Source organism: Martes martes (assembly GCF_963455335.1).
Source record: "Martes martes genome assembly, chromosome: 6".
NCBI classification, from domain to species: Eukaryota; Metazoa; Chordata; class Mammalia; order Carnivora; family Mustelidae; genus Martes; species Martes martes.
Window position 1 is genome coordinate 2,755,860 of NC_137893.1, and position 22,463 is coordinate 2,778,322.

At 55.7% G+C, this 22,463-nt stretch overlaps 1 protein-coding gene across 1 annotated transcript; it reads left to right on the forward strand.

The window, feature by feature from the left end:
- Positions 1 to 241: 241 nt before the first annotated feature.
- Positions 242 to 17,749, forward strand: SFT2D1 (SFT2 domain containing 1). The gene is made up of 8 exons (XM_080805562.1): positions 242 to 383; positions 8,247 to 8,333; positions 8,907 to 8,989; positions 10,265 to 10,346; positions 12,431 to 12,466; positions 14,182 to 14,240; positions 15,849 to 15,878; positions 17,253 to 17,749. Exons 1-8 carry the CDS (start codon positions 321 to 323, stop codon positions 17,290 to 17,292), a joined length of 480 nt encoding a protein of 159 aa, XP_080661688.1. The 5' UTR covers positions 242 to 320; the 3' UTR covers positions 17,293 to 17,749.
- Positions 17,750 to 22,463: the final 4,714 nt, after the last annotated feature.

Sequence of the window (22,463 nt, forward strand, 5' to 3'; positions counted from 1 at the left end):
GGCCCGGAGTCGGTGGCACTGAGCGCGGAGTCCACGCGCGAGGACCTGCGTTCATCCTACGGCATCAGCCGAGCGTCCCGACCCCAGGTGAGACGACGCCGCGCAGCAGGGGGAGCCCGACCCCCGCGGCCCGCCAGCGCAGAGCCGGAACGCGCAGACTCCGGCCCGGCCGGCGGGATCCTGACGCGCAGGCGCGCGCTGCTGTGCGGCGCCGGAAGCGGCGTCCCGGATGTCCGGTCACGTGGGGTGCCGGGTTCCGGGTTCCGGGAGGGCGCGGGGGTCCAGCGAGCCGGGCCGCCAGTGCGGCGGGGAGCAGGGCCATGGAGAAGCTGCGGCGGGTCCTGAGCGGCCAGGACGACGAGGAGCAGGGCCTGACGGCGCAGGTAGCGGCCGCGGCGGGGCCGGGCGGAGCGGACGCCGGTGTGCCCGCCTCCCGGGGGAAGCTGGGGCGCTCCGGGTTTTCGTGGGGTCCGCAGAAGCCCCCGACCCCACCCCGCGTCCCGCGTCGGCCTCCTGGCCCTCGGGGACCCCGGGGCTCTCCGGGGGGTGCTGCGCTGCGCTGGGCTCTGCAGCGGGGCCGGGCGGCGCCGGCGGGTCGCCGCTGCCTTGTCCTCGAGCCGCGGGAAGCCGGCGTCTGGGCTTCGTGTCGCGGGTGCGCGCGGGGGTGAAGGCGGTGCCGCGAGCGGTGTGTGTCTTTCGGAAATGGGGCGACCGGAGGGGGGCGGGGGTTCTTGGAAAAGTGAAGTAAACGGAGTTAAACGGTGTCTGCTCAGGCACGGAGCCCCCTGGTAAAGGATTCCGCGCCAAACAACAGCTTTGCCGCAGTGCCCTTACCCCGGGGCTCGGCGGAGGGTCCTTCCTCCCGCGGCAGAATCGCGGGGAGCCGCGGGGCGGGAGCCCTGGCCGGCGTGTGCTCGCTGGCGGCGCTTTTCTGGCTGCCCCGGAGCGGAGCGCTGAGCACCGACCTTGCGGAAGGCTCTTACATGCCCTTTCCTCGCCGGCCTCTCCGTGGTCCTGTTTACTCAGCACTTCTTGGGCCGGCTCGCGGGCCGGCTGGGGGGCCCGGAGCTGCAAGACAGGAACTGCTTTCGGGGCCGGGGTAAGCGGTTTGGCGGCTGGTCGTGGTCCCACAGGGTCCACTAATAGGATGGGAGAGGCGTCCGTGGGGGCGGAGATGGCCCACCCGGCTCCCCGATTGACTCGCTGTGTCGTGCTCTCCAGGGCAGCGCCCGTAGCGCATGCGGCTGCTTACCGTTTAAACTAATAAAAAGTAAGTAAGATTCAAAATTCCTTTCTTAGTCACACCAGCCACATCTCAGGTGTCCGGCGGGCACGTGTGTTCATGGTTGCTGCATAGGATGGGACACCAGTGTGACGTTTCGTTGCAGCAAGTTCCGTTATACGAAGCAGCTCGAAACCTGGGGTACGTGAAGGGGATAGTGTCACTTTTCTTGAGCCCATAGTCCGGAGGGGAGAAGGATGTTGAGAGTAGTCCAGAAAACGGGAGGCTGGTGGTTAGGCAAGAGAGGGGATCATGGCTGGAGTGCCATCCGGGGGCGGTTGGGAAGATCCCCGGAGAGGGGGTCGGCTGCACCCGAGAAGGGGCTGGCCATGCTTGGGCATATGGGTGGCCAGTGCCTGCGGACTGTTGGGAGGAGAGGGGAGAGAGCACACGGCTGCAGATGCTGCCTTGGAGCATGAGAGCATTCTGTCCGCACTGAAATAGGACACGAAGTTGCCAGTTGGAAGTTTGGGTGGGGGGTGAGCATTGAAGTTCAGGAAGAAGGTGCAAAGGTTGTTTGAGAGAATAGGCAGATGATAGGGAGCAGCAGTGGGACTGTTGGCAGCACAAAGCCCCACATGTGGGTAATGGTCCTGACCTTGAGGTGGGGGTCATGTTCAGCAACAGGAGTGCAGGGCAGGGTTGGCAGAGTTGGATTTAGCCAGGGTTTGGGTGCTGCCCGATGATCGCATGAGGGGGTAGAGGACAAAGAAGTTGAGGATATGCGCAGGAGTGATTATAGGAGGGCAGCAGGGGTGGGGGGTGTGGAGGGAGGGCGAGTGTGTGGTGACGTCAGTGGGGTGGGTAACTAGGCATGCTGGAGGGTAGGAGGTGGTGGTCGGGAAGGGGGATGCTCGAAATTGAGATCATGGAGGGTGTTGAGATGATGGCGCATGTCTTACTGTGGATAAGGGGCTTGGTGGTTGATGTAAGGTGCGGAGATCGCTGGAGGACAGACGGCGAGGAGCCAGGAGTCTTGGAGTTTAGAAGGCTTCTTACTCCAGTGGTGAAATGACCAACAGTTACGACAGGAGTGGAGAGATGATAGCCGAACGCAAAACCCTTAAAAGAGCAAGAGCTGGGGGCACCTGGGTGGCTCAGTGGGTTAAAGCCTCTGCCTCCGGCTCAGGTCATGATCCCAGAGTTCTGGGATCGAGCCCCACATCAGGCTCTCTGCTCAGCGGGGAGCCTGCTTCCTCCTCTCTCTCTGCCTGCCTCTCTGCCTACTTGTGATCTCTATCTGTCAAATAAATAAATAAAATCTTTAAAAAAAAAAAAAAAAGAAGAGCAAGAGCTGTGATATGGGAGGGGGGCAGTGAAGGCGGTGACCTAGGGGATGGTGGTGACCACAGGGAGGGGGAGTCGCAGGTGGCCTGGAGTGATGGGAGGGTCCTGGAGACAGCTATTTTTGGGGCCGAGGAACGGATGGGAAACAGCAGTGAGGGGGGTGTTCACCTAGGCCACTTCCTGTCCCCAGCGGTCAGGATGCGTGGGCCTGAGAAGTTAGGCCCACTCGAGTGCAGGGGAGACCAGAGTGCAGAGAGCGGGAGGCGGGGACCTGTCAGGGCAGAGGGCGAGGATGTAGGGAGCTTCCTGGTGGCGTTCAGGGTGACATCCTACGAGTGTGGCAGGATGCACATGGGGTGGGGTCTGGAGGACTGGATGGGATTGGCTCAGGGCAGCCGGGGAGGTGGGAGGCGGTGGTGGCCATGTGCATCTGAGACCGGTGACTGCCCCATCCTGCTGTGGGGACTTGGCAGCCAGGGAAGAGGCAGAACAGGGAGCTGTAGGGTCTCTCCTTGTGAGATGTCTGGGAAGGTGGAAGGAGGGGGAGAAGGAGCCGGGTGTGGGAGGATCTAGATCAGTCACTCGGCTTCCTGTAGCCCTTGGTATAAGGTCCAGACTCTGTTTGAGGCACCTCAGCCCTCTGCATGCTTCCCCGCCTCAACCCCTGTCCCCCAGGACAACCACGCTCTGCTCAGCTGCCTCGGCCTCAGCCATTTCTTTTCTCGGGGCTGCCCCAACCTGGCTCCCGAGGTTTTCCCACTGGGCCCTAACCTGGGTGGGCTCTTTCTCACCGGGATCTGACAAGGGTGAACAGGCGGTTTCTGGAGTGTGAGAGGAACCCGGGGACCTGGGGGGAGATTGGTGTCACGGGGAGGAGAGGGTGCTCTCTCTCTGATGTCCCCACTTCTGTCGGCTCTCTCTTCGAGGCATCTCCCCAGAGGCCTTTAGCAAGCCTCCAGATCCAGCTTCGGGAGCCCCTCCCGCCCTGCCCTCCACCCTCAGACCTGCTGAAGTCCTCCCTGCACACACATGGCCCCCGAGGTGCTAGAATGTGGGTGTTCACAGGTGTGAGGACAGCCACCTTAACCACGTTCGCAGCTGTGTCACCGGCGTCCCGCTCAGCTGCCGGGTGCTCAGGGTCAGAGAAGCCGATTAAAGTGACGGGCTGGGGCGCCCGGGTGGCTCAGTCTGTTAAGTGTCTGACATAGGCTCAGGTCGTGGTCCTGGGATGCTGGGTTCGAGCCCGGTGTTGGGCTCCCTGTGCAGCAGGGCGTCTGCCTGTGATTTTTCCCTCTGCCCTTCCCCCTGCTTGTGTGCTCACTCGTGCTCTCTCTTTTTCTCTCAAAAAAGGAAGTAAATAAAATCTTAAGAGAAAAAAAGCAGTAGGCCAAAATGACAGGGCAGACTGTGCCTCCGGTTGCTTTCTGTGGCCGTAGGAGCGAGAGGCTGGATGAGAGGAAGGGCTGGCTTCCCTCTGTGCCGTTTTCCCCCGGGGTCCGGGCCCCCGTTGGCGGTGTGCTCCCTGTCGAGGGAGCCCCAAACGCAAGGCTCGGGCAGGTTGAGGGAGCCTGAGTCAGGGAGGAGGGTGCGCGGAGGGCCGGGCGACTCAGCCCCGAGGACAAGCCCCGGGAGCACTGCAGTATTTGCTGAGCGAAGGAGTGCCTGGAGGCCCGGGGGCCAAATCAAGTGAGCCTTTTCTTTAGAAGAGGCGTAAGCACGCGGACAGGTTGGTGGGCTCTCAGGGAGAGAACGGGAGTCACTGTCGAGCCGGGGCAGTAGAGGATACTGCGCGTTCCCTGAGAAGGTCCGGGGGCTGGGCTCTAGGGCGCGTTGAGCTCGGCCCCTCGCGGACCTCCGCGGCAAGGAAGGGAAGAGGGGCTTGCGCGGGGCTCGGAGGTTTGCTGGAAGCAAGCGGTGGAGGTGGCCACGTCAAGGGTCTGTGTTTCCGGTGTGGAGGAGGGGACGCTGCTGCACAGAGACTGTCAAGGCCTCACCGGGAGGTTTGAAATAGCCCATGGGCTGTGGAGGGGGAAGGCGGGGTGCCGGCCGGCGCCCGTCAGTGCCCCGCGGCAGGTTGCCAGGCAGGCGTCGTCAGGGCCTGGGGGAAGGTGGCGATGACCTGGTTATGATCCCCCGTCCTGCCGCCTGACTGGCCAGAGGAAAAGCACGCGGGCTTGAGTCGTGGCGTCGTGCCAGGCGGATGCAGCAGAAAGTGGATTTTAAATGTCTGCGTTGATGGAGCTTGTGGTTTCAGCAGAAAGGAGAGGAGAAGGACCGGTGGCCTGGATGCGGGGACCCCGAGGCTGCAGGGCGGGCCAGGCACGAGCCGTTGGATCCACGTGCCACCAGGGGGACGTCGAGGCCCAAGAGCAGCGGCTTCAAGTTTGGACAATGGAGTGATTTCGGGGAGTAAGAGTGGCCCGGGTCACTGAGTGGCGTGGGGGGCGGAGACTGTGGAGATGAGGGACGAGGAGCAGAAGGGCCGGGCTGTCCGTGTGGTGTTGGAACCATCCAAGACTCTGCCAGGATCCGGGGTAGGACCTGTGTTCGGAGGTCGAGAGTGAGAGCGCGTGGCAGGGAGAGCAGTAGGGGCTGGGAAGGAGGAGGGCCTGCGGGTCCCAGAGGAGACTGGGTCGGGAGCAGGGCACCGGAGGCGGTGGGCGGCGATCTCACTGGAGAGCGTCTGTGCGCACCTGCTCCTGGAGCTCCCGGTCGCTGGTCCTCACCTCTCTCGGTGCCGCCGTGTTGCGCGAGGCCTTGGGGGAGTACCGCGTTCGTGGTGTTCGGTCGCTGAAAGCCCACCGCGTTCCCACGTCCAAGTGCTGGCGGCCGCGGAGCAAGGGTCAGCCGAGACAGCTGCCGCGTTGTGATCGGGGCTCTCCTGGCTTCTCCATCACTAGGAGAGACGCGAGTGTCCGCCGGGCGGCGGGGTCGTGCTCTCATCTGTAATGCTGCTGCTGCTGCGGACTGTTTTCCCCCATCAGTCGTGTTCTGGTTCCCCGGGAGCGCTGTTCACTGCCGCAGGGAGAGGGCGCCGGAGAAGGGCAGGGTCTCTCCTGCTGACCAGAGGCTTTCTTTTTGCTTCCTCTTCCTTTGTTTAGTTTTTCTAATTATTTTTACTTATTTATTTTTAAGATGTTATTATTTATTTGAGAGAGAGAGCATAAGCAGGGGGAGTGGCAGGCAGAGGGAGAAGCAGGCTCCCCGCTAAGCAGGGAATCTAATGCGAGACTCCATTCCAGGACCCAGGGGTCATGACCTGGTCCGGAGGCAGATGTTTAGCCAACTGAGCTACCCAGGCGGCCTCTAGTTATTTTTGAAGATTTTAATTTATTTATTTTGAGAGCAAGCAAGCAGGGGGAGGGGCCAAGGCAGAGGAAGAGAGTCTCAACAGATTCCCGGCTAGCGCGGAGCCTGGCATGGGGCTCGATCCCACGACCCTGAGATCAGGACCTGAGCCGAAAGCAGAAGTCGGATGCTTAACGGATGGAGTCACTCAGGTGCCCACTGCCCCTGCCTTGATAACACATGAGCCCTTGGTGCCCATGTCCATGCGTATTTCTTCTCCGAGACGACCTTTAAGAAGTTGGCACAGTTGCTGGTTTTGCTGGGCTCGTTCCTGACAGTGCTTGGGCCAGAAAGACGCACCTGAATGCTTCTGCTGCAGGGGGCGGGCCGGGCTGTCTGGGCTCCTCGGGCTCCATTCTGGCACGTTCTCCCCGGCGCGCATTAGGGAAGCTGTGGTTTGCTTCTGGGTCCTGGACAGCGGGCACACCTCAAGGCGAGTCATTTGCTTGTGGGTTGAATAGTGTGTTTTTACAAATGGAAATAACTTGTTTCCTTTTGGCGATCATCACTTGGAAGATGGTAGTAAGGGGGAATACCTACAAGTACATATGTAAACAGTCCAAGAGAGGCATGAACTGGCTCTTGAAAACCAGCATTGAGCTTGGGAACGGTGGGGTGACGTGACCTTGTCAACCTGTTCCCACATCACTGCTCTCTCGCTGCCCGGTTCCCAGTCCGGCTTCCACGGGTGCTGGTCTGGGCGCGCCGGCCGCGTGGGCTTCTGCACGGTGAGCGGTCCGTGGGGTCCATGCTGCTCCGTGGAGTGGAAACGTGGCAGGGGCCCTCTTCCTGGCCAGAATGCGTGACATTTGGACGTTTTCGTAGGCAAGTCTGTTCTTTGTTTAACACGGAACATTAGTTTTGCTCTAAATAGGTGACATTGCAGGAAACGAGAATGTGAGCTAAAGCAAATTTAAAAATAATTTAAAATGCATTAAGTGATATTTGTTGTACTTACAATCTTTAATTATTTTTATCTACTTTTCATGCTGCCAAGGATTCCCAGGTTAATTGGTTGAGGTAAGGAATGTAGCAAAAGGTATTTTTGAGCCTCTGCATAGAAATTTTATTTTTGTTTTATTATTCTTGAAATACATTACAAGCACATGATCTTATTTTTAAATATCTGTGGTAATATAAGTTAGAAATTAAGTTTTGATATAAACTTCTTTTTTTTAAATACTAATTTCTTAATATGTATTTCTAGTTTTCTGAAATGACCATTGCTGATACTTTTTCAGCTTCATTGGGAAATAAGTTCTGAGTGTAATTAGAAATCTGAGTGTGTCTACAGCTGTGTCTGGATTACTGTAGAAGGCGCGCCTGGTGATTTCCACTCTGCCCACGTAATTTGCTTAGAGTTTGCATATAACAGTGCTGTTGCTCTAGCATAAATGATCATTTTTAAAAATATGCTTTTTTAATAATGGTTGAGGGTGTACCTAGGGCTTTCCTGAGTTGGTTTTAAGTGAACTTTTTATAATACGTGGAAGTTATGTGTCTGGTGGCAGACACGACCAGTGGCTGCCCTGGTCCCCCTCGTGAGGCAGGTGTATGTATCCGCCAAGGGCCCACAGCCGTGCCCTCCTGCAGGCACCCCCACTCTGCTGACAGCCCATGGCCAGCTGGCAGGAGGTGGGTTCCGGAAGGCTGGCGCCCTGCATCAGGGCGGGGCGCACACTGAAGTGGTTGACAGCCCAGGCCCCAGCTGAACACCAGCTGAAACCACATGATCCTTCCCCTTCCCCATCAGCTCCTCTCACTTCCCTCAGGGTTTGCGCCGAGAGCAGTTCAAGCATCAGAACCCCTGTCTCAGGCTCTGCACTTGGGGGCCTCTCCTGCACCGCCTCAGGTAGGGACACTGAGGGAGGCGTGGTGAGCCCTGTGCGCCCGGGACCCAGCCTCAGCAGTGCCCCACATTTTGCTGATCTCCTGATCTTGTTTCATCTTCCCCCCGTTTTTTTAGTCCTGGAGTATTTTATGATATGTATCCTACATTGTGTCATTTCATCCATGTTGGGGTGTGTCTGCTGTCCTGCAGGTAAGGGCTGTTGAAACCAGGAGCACAGTGCTGTGGGCACACCTGTCTTCCTGCCGGCAGAGGGAACAGCGGTGCCCCAAGGCCGTCCTTCGCCCCACGTCGTGCTCACATCTCCCTTCACAGCCTGGGGGGTGAGGGGGTCTTAGCCTTCTCACGTGACATGCAGCAGGCACAAGCAAGCAGATTCCGCGGACAGGCTCGGGTGTTGTCCTCCCGCTGCGCGAAGTCGCGAGGTCGGACTGCTCTAGGCAGCCGGAGGGTGTGCTCTGATTCCCCTTCCTTCTTTAGGTCCTAGACGCCTCATCCCTCAGCTTCAACACCAGGCTGAAGTGGTTCGTCATCTGCTTCGTGTGCGGCATTTTCTTCTCTATCCTGGTGAGTTACAGCCTCCTGTCGCCCCATGACTTCTGTTCTCGGCCCAGCTAATCCCATGTCGTCCAGCAAGCAGCCTGCCCCCCGGGCTGCCGCTGGACTGTTTCCAGGGGGACGTGGTCACTGGAAATAAAGGGCTAGAGGGCAGTACAGAGATGCCGAAATCAGTATTTGCTGGCGGTGGGAGTGGTTATAGATTGTGAAAATAATTCTTTTTTTTAAGAAAAATCAATGTGTGTAGAAAGCTGCAGAGCCAGGAATTGAAATGTGTTAACTGTTTAACTCGCTGTGTATAAAGAATATTACTTTACGCAGGGTCAGATGCACACACATGTGTAGGGAAGGTTCCGTTATGGGTAAGTTGCACATACTCCTGTGCAAAACAGGCAGAAGAGTCCAGTTGGCAAAAAACAATGACAATTAACTGTCTTTATAAAACGATGTAAGTAGAGACCCGGCTAGCCCATTTATACTTAAACTGTAAATTATTTTATAATCATATTACTTTTACTGTAGCGTGGTTATATTTTACGCTATTACAATGATAAAACTATTTCGAAATATATCTGAACTCAGGGGACCGGATTGCTGTGGCTTCCTGGTGGCATAAAGCTGTTTGCAGTGTTTTATACCTTCGGAAACCTCGCTGCGCTTGCCAGGTGCGTGCAGAAGGCGGGCTCCTCCGGGTCTGCTGTGCCGGCGCCGGCCTTCCTTTCCAGGAGGCACCGCCGGAATAGCACGGCTTCCGGAGCCGCGCGACCGATGTTCGTTCAGTAAATGCTCCTGGGCTCCTGCCGTGTGCCAGGGGCGTCGTGGCGTGGGAAGGGCGGGCATAGCCAGCCTTCGGGGCACTTGTAAGTGCTTCCGTCTGCTACCCCGGTGTCTGAGGCGGGCACTGTTATCACCCCCACTTTATGGCCCAGAGAGGGTGAGTCACCACCCTGTGATGTGCCCAGTAAGGTGACCGCCAGGCTCTCTACCAGACCGTCCTCCAGACCCCGTCTCCTGGGGCTGCGCTCTGGTCCCCGCGTGGGAAGTGCCGTCTCGGAGGGCGAGGGCCGGACTGGAGGTCCTCCGGGCGTGGTGCTGAGCGGGGAGATCAGAGGGCGAGGGGCGCCAGCCCGCCCGGAGCATGTGGGATTGGGGCACGGGAACCCCCCTCTGAGGATCTCCGTGCCCAGTTTGGGTGTGTTGACGTCTGCTGGAGAAGTTGTTCTGGGTTTGTGTACACTGAGTTTTCGGAGGTGACCTCCTGTCTCCTCAGGAGTTCTCCGGATCAGAGGTAGTCAGGGGAACCTGCGCGAGCCGAGGCCAAGCTCAGGGCTTTCCGGGCTCGAGCCTGCAGAGCTGCTCCTTCAGGCTCCCCCCGGAACAGAGCCCAGCTCAGCGGGTTTAGGTCGTGTTGCTGCTGGGGGCTTCCCGCTGACTATTATGCGGGGGTCGTGTAGTGTTGTTCTGCTCGGTAGCGTGCAGGGGTGAGGAAGGCCAGTGCCCGAATGGGCTCAGATCGGGAGCAGACGACCTGTGGGCATGGTGCAGCCTCGGCATTGCACTCAGCGGGAGCTCTGAACTCACCCTCGGGAGACCTGCGAGAGGCCGTGGTGTGTCCGAGGACGCTGCAGTCATGCTCCTCTCTGGGGCTTCTGGCTGGCTGCGTGGGTAGACCATGTGATTCTTGATCTGGGGGCCGCGAGTTCAAGCCCATGTTGGGCCTAGAGCTTCGTAAAAAAAAGAGAAAGTGTTAAGGTTTTAAAGAAAGTTTCCTTTTAATCTTAAGGAAAAATATAACTGGTTTAGTGAGAGATTGTTATTAGTAAGCCAACGTAAGATGTCTGTTGTTTAAAGGGTTTATGTTTATATAGCCGAAGTAGTAGATTCATATCTTGGGTCGCCTGTTTGTTTCAAGTGGTACGTACTTCGTTCTCTCTTTTAAGTACCTGCTTTCTAATGGGACCTGTGAAGCAGCTGAAGAAGATGTTTGAAACGACGAGATTGCTCGCAACGATTATTATGCTTGTAAGTAGATGATGAAAATTCAAACTTAGAGAAGTGGTTTTTGCATTATTGTCTTGCAGATGTTTGCCTGCTTCTCCATGCACACTCTGAAATTTCTCTTACTGCGTGTAATGACCCTGCCCCCGGGCTGTGTGTTCAGGAGTCAGAGGATCCGGCGTTACTTACATCGACTGACTTGAGCAGTGCTCCTCTCTGTCGCATGTACCTGCCGTCGGAGCTCTGATTGTTTAACGTGGAGCTGGTCCTTTCCCAGCCCCGGAGAGCGCCTCATGACAGAGGCCCGTGTGTGCTCTTCGGAGGGAATGGCAGGGACACAGGGCTCCCCGGAGGCCGTTTGTCTCTTCTTTCAGAGACGCTTGGCTTCATCCAGGTAGCCTGTCGTCTGGCTTCTGTCCTTCCCCATGTGACTGTTGTAGTCCCGGCAGCGTGGCCTCTGAGCCGTGCCTTTCAGGATGCCGTTCATCACGTTCTGGGTCTCGTGCACGGCCGTCAGGTCCTTGATCTTAAATTCGGGATCTGTCTTCGAACCGGGGCAGGTGTGGGCTTGTGGTTAGAAGGTTTGCACGTCATGCATTTTGGGTTTTTGGCTGATGTTTTGGGTATCATGGGCCAAGGAACTCAAGTGTCCCTCCCTCTCTCCGGTGAGCTCCCGGCTCCTGATGGGCTTGTGTCTCTCGCAGATTTCTCTTCAAGCACGCTCTTGAACTTAGGGGTCAGCATCAGCTCGTGTGTCCTTATAATGCCAGGAGGCTTTGAAACAGCTGCTGGCAGGTGTGTGGTCAGGAAATGGTCTCAGCCATAATGTGTGGGAGTCTCGCCCACCTCTGCACCAGAGGAAAGGAAATCCTTTTTAGCCTGACTTTTCATTCATGTCCTTATTCAGCTTCATCATATTTTATTACCGTTTTTCTAATTTTTCCAGTTATTTTCAATTTCCTGTATTAACATGTACAGCAGCATATTAACATTCAGCTTTGTGTGGGTTACCGAAGCTTGTGCTGTTAGGTGGGGAGCCGTTTGTATTTTACTGGGATTTCGTGGAGATGGGCTTTATTTCGGGTCTCCCGGAAGCCGTCTTAGTGACGTTCTCTACACAGATAAGCAGAAGGTCAGGAAGGCTGTTCAGACACTCAGAAATACAGACTGTTTCCCAGGAGAGACCATTAAGTATTAACAGGACATAACTTTGGTGGTGACCTGAGTCATGACGTTTCCAGCTGAGTGTCCTGCGTGCTCAGGTTTGCTGCTGATGTAATTCCTGCTAAGTCGTGACAGTGAAGCGGCGGCTGGCACTTGCACATCTTCTCAGTGCCAGCCCCTCACGTGGGCCCTCACGGATCAGAACCTGATCCGCTCACTGCCGTCGCGCTGTAGAGCAGGCCGGCGGACACCGTCCTCATTTTCAAGAGAAGAAAACTGAAGGTGAGAGCAAACGACTGATTGAACCCCAGAGTGTCAGGGCTGGGATGTCAGGCAGGCCTGGGCCTGTCAGCCTCCTGCTTGTCACTGTCGCTGTCACTCCTCTGCCTCCTCGAGGGACACGGGGACATGGGGTGATGGTGTCATCTTCGGTGTGAAAATCGTTACAGTAGATGCCTTATGTCAAGTTAAGTAAAGTAGAATTTTCCGGGTATTCCTGGTTGTGCTAAGTGCCTGTCGCAGTATGTCACTGAACAGTGACGTCAGCCCTCCCCAGAATAGCCGTCATCCGGGGATGAAGAGCCCGGCTGTCGTGATGAGCACCGAGTCGTGCGTGCCAGTGTTGAACCCCTGTCCTGTACACTCGAAGCTGGTAGAACACGGGCTGTTAGTTATACAAGACTTAAAAGAAGTGAAAAACTAGCAGCTGATACCCTTCCTCAAACATCCCGTCTGTTGAATTAATCAGTGGGTTATTCACTCGGTGCTGGTAGTTTGCCGAGGAGCGCTGCAGTCCCAGACTGTAAGTCCTGGACTCGGCCCTGAGTCCGTCCAGCTGGAGCGGCCGTGTCCTGGGTTCGGTCCTCGCTTCACGATGCGCGCCAGCGAGTGCAGGTCAGCTCTCGGAAGGACTCATTTGCCGTGTTTTCTCTCCTTTTCTCTAGCTCTGTTTCATATTTACCCTGTGTGCTGCTCTTTGGGTAAGTTCCACCCGCCGGGCCTGGCTTCTACTAACTGTGTCGTCACGCCGCCGTCCCAGGGGAGCTCAGGGTCTGGTGTCTAAAACCCCCAAAGGTTGGGGGTCCCTAAGATTGTGTGCGGTAACATCAGGATAGTGGCTAGACTGGGGAGTGACCCTGCTGTCCAGAACAGACGGGTGAGTTCAGACTCGCTTTTAGGGCAGAAGGCCCAGCTCCTCTCACCACTCCCAGGCCCCGAGAGGCTCCTGCCGGGCCGTTTTCTCCGTCTGCTGTGCTCGCTGGCCGGGCCGCGCCGTGCAGCACCCTGAGGCAGAGGATGCGGAGGGTGCGGGAGTGCGTTTTGAGTCACGAGATGTTGAAACTAATGAGAAACCAAAACAGATGAGCTAGAGGAGGCGAAAGGGGGCCCTTGCCTCGCTCCATTGGAAGAGCGTCAGCTTGATCCTCGGGGTCATGAGTTGAAGCCCCACGTTGGGAGTCGAGATGACTTCATTAATTTTTAAAAAGATGTAAAATCACTTAAAAGGGGGGGGCAGAAGAAGTTAAATTAGCCTTGTGTCTCCCGAGGCAGGGCGCTAGCTCCTTGTTAGCAGGAAACGGCGGCATCTGCTCGCTTCTCGGGCTCTGAGTCGTCCTTGTATGAACTTAGCGCCCCGTCTGCTTCCCGAAGGGATTTGCAGTGGTTCGGAGCTATCGGGAAACTGCACACCTCAAAGAAGAGTACTGTAGCTTATGTCTTAGGACTATTCCATCAAAAGTGTTCAGATTTTCTTTTTAATTTGGGGGATGTGAGGACTAAGCTTGCGTTCCGGGACAGCGCTTCTACCTCATTTCTCAACGATGAGGCCAACGAACGCGCTTAACCCGGGCTTGTCTGCCCGTGGGAGGCGCTGATGCCTGGCTCGGCACCCCGAGCCACTCTAACCGCCTATTGTTTGGTAGGCAGTGGACAATAAAGAAGGGAACACACAGAAATACAAATGGGCAAGGAATCCCAGAGATAGGCCACTTTAACACAGAAACTGTTCGTTTCACGTTATGCTGGGAGATTGCAGTAGCGCAGTTTTGCTTCCGGAACGAGCTCCAGGAGCGAGAGCAGGAGTGACGCGCGGAAGCCCCGCCGAGGACAGTGGTCCTGACTGTTGCTGGTGGGGGTGCCGCCGACCTGGATGCGGGGCCCTAATGCGCCCCCACAGTTACCTCGGGGACTCCGAGGTAATTTAAAACAAAGATTTTAAGATTTAATTAAATTTTAATCTTAAAATCTAATTAAATTTGAATTTGAATTTGAATTTAATTAAATTTAAATTAAATATAATTAAAAATAAAGATTTATTTAGTTGAGAGAGAGAGAATGAGAGAAAATGAGAGCTCGAGCAGGGGGAGGGTCAGAAGGAGGAGGAGCAGTAGACCCCCCGCTGGGCAGGGAGCTCCATGTGGGACTCGATCCCACGACCCCAGGATCGTGACCTGAGCCAAAGACCGACGCTTAACAACTGAGCCATCCAGGCGCCCAAATAAAAAAAACTTAAAAAAATGCCAAAAAACTGTTGTACCAAAACTTAAAGTAAACGAAGCCATTGTCTGCATTTTGTACATGTGCTGCTGAAAACGAGCACCATTGTCTGCATTTTGAAGGGGAGGAATTGAACTTGCTTGTGAAAAATATTTTTAAAAACTCTTAACTTGTCTTTCTCTGTTTTTGCTGTTGCTAGTGGCACAAGAAGGGCCTGGCCTTATTATTCTGCATATTGCAGTTCTTGTCCATGACCTGGTAAGTCTCCCTGATGAGAGAGTTAATGTTCCCTAAGGGGCGATGAGCGGTTTGTTCGAGCCTTTGAGCCTGGGGACGTCGGGAGGCTCTCCTGGGGCGAAGGCTGTGCCCTGGAGGCTGGGCCTTCCGGGAGGTTGGATGGGTGAGATCTGTGCTGTCTCCCTGGGGACTCGCCGGTCACCCAGTGGTGGCCGGAGGGCGGGCTGTCGAGGGGTGGGGGTCACCGTGGTGGGGCTGCTGGGCCGGCTCGCTTACACCATGACGCGCTTACTGTCTGCCAGGTACGTGGGAGAGAAACGGTAAGGGGCGTAGGCGATGCCGATGCCACGTGAGTCCTTAGAAGGGAGGCTGTCCCGGGGGAAGCCCTGGACGACATCGGTGACTGTTCCCTTTGCGCTGTACCGCTGAGTACTTACATTGTCGATTTCCTTCTGCTAACTGGGGACCTGTCACACCTGGCACGGTCCCATCGGACTCATCAGTGAGGACGGTCATCCGTTCACCTCGGGGCTGAGGGGCTGGTCCCCCACCTTGTCGAACACCTGTGTGTAACCTTTGACTGCCCAGAGCCCCCCACGGAAAGCCTGCTGGTGACTCCAGGCCGAGCAGCCCGTGTTTTCTGTCTTACATGCTGTATTCTCAGTCAGGCCTGTTTCGTAATTCTTTCTGGGCTTCCTAGGCCACGTGGTTCATCAGCAAGGTGTTCCAAATGGTTGCAAATCCCCAACAAAAAAGTTCCCCAAGTATTTATTGGAAAAAAAAAAAAAAAAAACCCCACGCTTAGGTGGCTCGGGAAGTCAGCTGCAGAAGCTGTAGATCCTGCTGCCCGCGTGTCCCTGGCCCCCCTTCCACGCGCGCTCTATGGCACCCCTCTGCCCTGTCACTTGCTGCTCCAGCAAGCACCCGGTCCCACTGCGTCAGGGGCCTGGTGCACGGGTGATCGAACTGGATGAGCCCCGCCCCACACGCCTCCGTGTCCTTCCTGACAAAGGCATTTCTGGAGTCCATCCCCTTCTCACTAGAGCTCATTGTCTGCTCCCGCCAAGAGTCTGCCCGTTCCCCCGAGTGGCCGTCTTCTGTCCCTCTGAGAGCGGTCTCCGCTCTGGCCCCGGTCTCCCTCCACCGATGGCCGGGGCCCCGTCGGGTGCCGCATGCGCTTCTGCACCTGTGAGCTCGCTATTTCCGTGAACCGTGGCGGGGTTTCAGCCAGATTCCGTGGCTTTTTCTGTAATATGTTGCTTTTTCTGTTGCGTCAGTGGTACTTAATGACCTTACTCCCTAAGAGAGAATGCAGTTTATCCCCAGTCATCTTACGGTTTTTGCTAAAAGAAAACCAGGGTCATTTCTAGTCTCCCCAGCTCAGACTTCAGCAGGTGGCAGGGGCCCACAGGGTTTGCGCAGGAGGTGGGGGGTGGGGCACAGTCATTTGCATCTTTAATCTGTGCCTGGTTGATGCTGTTCCTGCCTGTCTGGGAGTCTGGGGTCCTACTGGGAGGATTGCCGCACAGTATCCTGTAGCCGTATTTTCTGTGGTGTGGCAGTAGGGCCCCTTGGCTCTCAGAGGAACGGTGTGCAGACGGTCTCAACATCTCTGAACTTTTCTTGCAGGTACAGCCTGTCCTACATCCCATATGCAAGGTGAGGCTGCTGTTTCTGGTTCGCTAATGATCTCTGCACAAATACGCGGATTTTAGCAGATGCACATTAAAATGTGATGTAAAAGGCTGTTTTTTTGTGGACTTTGACTTTTTTCCTCCAAAGAAATTATTTTTTAAATAAGATGAGTAGAAGTCTGCCACACACAGTGAAGCTACTTGGAGCGCAGGCAGCAGGCGGGCTGGGGGCTGTTTTTGCCACTGGGGCCTTTGCAGGTAGGAAATTGCTGATCGTTCCATGAATGCACGTACTCAGGACGTGGGACGTAGAGACACCAGCAAAACAAATTCTACGTTAAAGATAATGTGAGGTAGTGAACAAAAAACATGTGATACGTAAGTGTTTCAGCCGGCAGAAACATACTTACTTGATACGTCAAGAGGAATTGCTGTCTTGTCACATTCTTCCCGGGAAATGTCCTCATTCAGTTGTGGAAGGAAAAACAAAACTCACCGTTGTCTTACACCTGACCAGTTCAGAAGAAAACTCTGTTGAGGAACAGCTTCGTTTCTTTGTAAAACCTGGAAACAGGTTATATAGCAAACAGCAAAATTGTATGCCTCATGTGAACAAGGAAGGAGATTGTAGAAATTCTGTTTTTACCCCATTTCAAATGGCCGATTCTGTTTGATGAGTGCTTACAAGGTGGACAAGCAGACCACGGTCAACTCCAGGTGGGCGGGCCGTGGAACGAGGGGCTGCAGGCGATTCTCTGTCCTCAGGACCCCAGCTGGGAGATGGGGTGCCGCCTCTCAGCTCAGGGAAGGGTCGCCTAGAAGTGACGTCCAGCCCGGTGAGCCTGAGCTCGAAGCCGCGGCAGCTCAAAGCCATGCCCCACCCCTGCCTTTGGGGGCCGCACATAGAATGTGCTCAGAATTCCCGGTTCATCGGCGCGTGCTTCTAACAGTCCGTATACAAAGAGTGACTTCAGGTGAATGAAAACGAGTCATAGTTGAAACAAACCGTTTTGGTAAGAAAGTGTGAAGGCAAAGGAAGTCAGCGTGAATATTTTTGGGGGTTCTGAGGGCGTCGCTACAGACATTCTGCTTTTGAAGATCCACTTCATTATTTCTCTTTAAAAATTCTTTTGTTAGGTTATTTTTGGTGTTTGCACTTAATTTCTTTATACTGAGGTTAGCGTACGTGCTAGGAAAGAGTGCCCAAAGTCGATGGACCTTGAAACGTTATTTCCAAGATTCGGTTCCTGAGTTCAGGCGGTACCCAGCAGAGTTTTCGTTCGGGAATGTTTAGTGGTTCCGGGTGTAAAGAGGTAACCCTGCGCTTGTCTCTTGGCAGGAACGTTTTCTCCAACATCGATTGTTACATTGTTTCTTCTCTCTTTTTTTTTCCCACCAGAGATGCTGTAATTAAATGCTGTTCCTCTCTCTTAAGCTGAAAATCAGCAACTCTTTGAAGAAAGCATTGGAGAGTCGCTGTTCTGTCCACTTCCCCAAACAGCTGCTTCGACAGGTGAAGACCATTCTGTGTACTGGTTTGATTAAACCGTTAAATGTAACATGAAAGTCATTATGTGTCATTAACGTGTTCTTCCCCCAAATACGGCGTTTTTAATCATTGCCAATTGTAAATGATTTTTAGTGAGTTTTTTAATCCTTTTTAAGTAGTATTTAAGATGTGAATATTTAAGGATAAACCTATGCTCCAAGCTTTTTTGGCTCTTCAAAAATGTCTACGTTTTTCTTTTTTTTTTTTTTTTAACTTTTAAATGTTAAAGTTTTTACTTTAAGCTAAGAACTGGTTATTATATGTAATAAAAAATAATATATAAATCTTTACAATTTTGAAATAAACCCACACTTGGAAAAATTGTATTTTCTGGGTGAAATTTATCGTGTGTTAGATGGGGGCACATTGATTTTGTCCTGGCACCGTGCAGTTTTTCTGTAGAAAAATGAGTAAGATCCTGTCTCTGTCCTCGTGCTCCCGAGTACACATTTGCAGAAGATCATCGTGTCGTGGTGAAGGCCACGATAGGGGTGTCGTTCAGGGTGTAGGGGACAACGTCCCCCCAGGCGCGCCTCCACAGCCCGGCCCTGGACAGCCCTGGTGCACGCCTCGGAAGCCTTGCCCCGAGATCGAGGAGGATGAAACGTCTCTGTCATTTCAGTGCTACCAGGGACTTTGTTTTGGGTACTGGGGTGCTTTGACTTCCTGACCTTTCATCCTGCCTTGCTGGTAGGTGTAGGGTTCAGCCAGCCCGAAGGGAGGGGTCCTCCCGGGTCGGAGAGGTGGCCCGCTGGGGCAGCACCACGGTGTGTGTCCTGAGCCAGAAGAGCCAAGCCAGGCCCTGACATGATGCTTAGCGGGACGTGGGTGGAGCTGGGCCGGCGGGGGGAGGCACCCGCCGGAGCGCCCGAGTAGAACCGTGGGGACGCGGAACTCAGTGGAAGCCCGTGTCGCCCACCCACGCAGGGGTCCCAGAGCCGAGGGCCGAGCTCTGACAAGGATGTCTGTGTGGGGGCAGGGATGCAGCCCGGCGACAGAGGAGAAAGCCTGTGGCCCTCTGCGGGCCCTGCGTCACAGCCCCTGTGGCCGCGGAGGCCGGTGTTCTCTGGAGCTGGGCGAGCTCACGTTCTGTGCCCGGCGCGGCGTTCGTGCACTTGCTGAACCCGCGATGTCCACTGGCGGCGAGCAGGTTCTGTCTAGAGGGGACCAGCCTGGTCCTGGCATCCCCCCAGCCAGGGGAGGAGGGACATGGTGTAGGCTTTGGAGCCTCTGGGCCGAGTGGGACTGGTGTGTGCGGCGCGGGCCGGGCCCTGGCTGGCGGGTGCTGTGGGGAGTCTCACTGATCACGGGAGAGCTCGGGTCCGGCCGTTCCCCCCCGACTCACGTCCTCAGGAGGCGCGTGTGAGAGGGGCCCCGTCCCGTGGGCCCACCCCCACCCCGCTCCCCCTCCGGTCGCAGCGCGCAGGTCCGCGGCTGGCAGGCGGCTGCTCCACGTCCCCGAGAGCAGTTTGCGCCGCGGGTCACGGCCGGGCCCACAGATGCGCTGTGGGGGCTTCGCGCCTCCCTGGCTGCCCCACGCCGTCTGCAGAGCTCAGTGTTTCTCTGCTCGTCGCTTTTGCCGGCCCCTCACAGGATCCCCCGAACATGACAGTCTGTGCGCGTGAACAGTGGAGGCTGAGGCCGAGGGCGGGTGTTGGAGGTGTTGGAGGGGGGGAGCGGGCTAGCGCGGGTCCCCCTGGCTGGCCTTGTCAGCGGCTCCGTCCCCGACCGAGCGCGGGGGTCTGGCCCCACACCGGTGTCTGTGCGCGCGTGGGCTAGGGCCGTCCCTCCGTGAGCTGCCACTTGGAGCTGAAGAAAGTGAGGCTGAGGGTCCGCTTGGCCCGGTGGGCCTTCCCGGGGTGGGGAGGGGAGGGGAGCCGTGCTGGGCCCGAGGCACCGGCTACGGACGGAGGAGAGGCTGCAGGCATCCGTTTGGAAGGCTTTTACACACGTCTCCGGAGACCTTGGACGCGATGGCATGTGGGTGCCCCCAGAGGATGTGTGTGAGCTCGGGCCCAGCCCGCTGTAACCACGGGGCTCCGGACCACTCCCTGGATCCGGAGGGCGACAGTGGCGGGTGTGTCCGGACCTGCAGCCCGAGGGAATGGTGGGCCCTGCAAGTGTCGGGGGCCAGGGGGATCCTTTGGGGATCTGGGGAAAGGGCTGTCCCGAGAGTCGGCCAGGTGAAGGCAGACCGTGCCTTCTGTTCGTCTCGAAATGTCAGGTCACCTCCTGATGTCCCGCCGCCCTGGAAACGTCCGGAGGTCATTGCAAGCGCTGCTGCTCTCACAGAGCCGCTGGGAAGCCGTGGCTGCCGCCGCCCCGCTGGACTGCAGACGGACACCCGCCAGAGGCCCGGGGGCGGCTGTGAGATCCGCGCCGTCCGCACGGCCCGCCTCGCTCTCCGGCGCGCCGGCCGGGCCGGCCTGCTTCGGGCCCTGTCTCTGCCTTCCGGTGAATCACTGAAGCTGGCAACAGGCTACGTCTGTGGGGTGAGGGAGCAAGTCTCACTGTGGCCCCGTGTGCGACGGCGGCGGCAGCTAACCTGGCGGCCGGCCCCCGGGAAGCGTCCCGGCCAGCCGAGCTCAGCGCCGCGGCCCCCGGGCACCTCGGGCCCGCCTGGGGTTGCTGGCCGCGCCGCGGGCTTTCGTGCTGCGGAGCTCGCAGCTGTGTGACGGCTCGGGTGCCTGACTCGGCGCCTTCGGCCTCACCCCTGCAGGTCTCCCGTAGCACGTGAGCTCCGCGCGCTCCTGTGAGACGGAGAGACCCTGCCACGATGCTGCACGCTCCGTGTACCTAAACAGCCTGGGCTCTGCAGAGAGAGGTATGACGCAAACTTGAAGTGTAGCATCTTTAATAGAAGAGTTTGTGTCTTTTCTTGCCACACAACTTGCTTCACTGTTTTGCAGGCTGACGCGAGAGAGCCCAGCATTAAGTTTTGCTGTCGAAGGAGAACAGCCCTCCCAGCCACCTTCGTGGTCAGCCGCGCAGAGCGTAGGGCTCCTTGTGCCACACGGCAGGCGGCGGAGCGACGCCGAGTGCCTGGGGGTCCGCGAGACCCTCTCAGCGTCGACTTTGGTAATAATCCAGGACACTGTGCTTGAACTCTTGCTACCACGAACGCAGAGTCCGGTTCTGGGGCTGCGGACGCGTGATCGCCAAGAACCTAACACAGTCCACCCCTCATCTCTGTGATTTTCATTAAAAATATGTTAATGGAATGGGTGTGTTTTTTTAAAGATTTTATTTCTTTATCAGAGAGCGCATGTGCAGAAATGGGGGGGAGGAGCAGAGGCAGAGGGAGAAGCAGGCTCCCTGCTGAGCAGGGAGCCCCATGGGGAACTTGAACCCAGGACCCTGGGATCATGACCTGAGCTAAAGGCAGACGCTTCACCAACTGAGCCACCCAGGTGCTCCTGGGTGTATTTTTTTTTAAGTTTATTTATTAATTTTTAGTAATCTCTATACCCAAGGTAGGGCTCACACTCACCATCCTGCAATCAAGAGTCTTGTGCTCTTCCGGCTGAGCTAGCCAGGTGCCTGACATAGTGGGTGTATTACTAATATAACAGGCTTATTGTCATTTTGAACTGTAGTAATACACACTTTTTTGAAGCCTTACCTTAAATTTCTAGTAAGATTATTATAAACAGATACAGGTCATAAAAACAGAAGGCTTTTGGGTCCTGAGTGTCAGGAGTGTTGAGTCCCACCGGCGGCAGCGAGGGGAGAGTGCGCCGGGTCCCCACCGCAGGGGCAGGTCCCGCCTTGGCCGCGCGCTGGTGGGGATGCTCCTGCGCGATCCTGTTCACGTCGGTACAATGCAGGTGTGCTGCTGCTGCTGCCGCCGTCCTCAGGCTCGCGAGGTCCGGGTGAAGCGGTCCAGAAGTGATGATCATCTTACTGTGGGGAACAAGACTCCTAAGTCAGTAGCATCTGAACACATCCTGAGCATTTGCTACCCCCGGAGCCTCTCCCAGGAACAGTACGGTGAGAAGAACAAATTTAGGCATTTTCAGTTATCGGCCGATTTTTCTATTTCCTAGTAAAACACTAGTTTGTTGTTGTTATTGTTGTTGTTTTAAGATTTTATTTACTTACTTGACAGAGAAAGTGAGCAAGAGGGAGCACGAGCAAGAAAGCAGCAGACGGAGAAGCAGACGCCCTGCGGAGCAGGGAGCCCAGCACGGGGCTCGAACCCAGGACCCCGGGGCCGTGACCTGAGCCAAAGGCAGATGCTCAACCAATTGAGCCCCCAGGCGTCCCCAGGAAAACACTAGGATTTTAAAAACCGGAAGTAGCTCTGTGTGTTTCAAAATTCAAATTTAGTTTTAATTCTAGATGTTTGACTCTATCGCCCCATCAAGGAAGATCACTTGAATCCGAATCTGGAAATGAAGTATTGCCTGTGGGAAGGAGGTGTGATTCAGAAAAGCAGAGCATTGATCTGTTTTCCTTTTGAAGTTTTTCTGATCATGCGTGAAGTATTACACACCTTAGTAAAACCAAGAAATTGATGTTAGGGAAAAAAAACCAACATTCCTTAACTCTGATACAACAGTAGGAGAAAAAAAATTATCAGTAACTCCCACATGGTGGACAAGTATTATGTTTATTTGAAATGTGACAATCAGGTAAGCGTCACAGCATCGTCTGGTGACGATGGCATCTGCACCGAGCAGAACACACAGACTGGTGGGTGCCCAGGTTGTCCACTGAAACCACTGTAACGTGTCGAGGAAAGTCAAATAAATGTTGGAAAATTAAATGTCGTAGGTAAAACATACGGGCAGTTCTGAATACATACATTTGATTTTGCAGACTAACCTTTCAAATCAAGCAGCGCACTTGCAAGTAACTTCTGTCACCTCCAGATGGCACGGACTCATGGGCTTCAGTCACGGACTCGTGTAGTCTCTCTTCTACTGGTAGTACTTCTAATAGTAGTCTCTGTCTCTGCTCTGGTAGAGGTACGGTTGGGAAACTGATAAGCCGACCCCGGGGTCCCGGTGCTCTGCTTTTACTCGTTGATGTATAGTTACAGCCCCTTGTTGGGTTGTG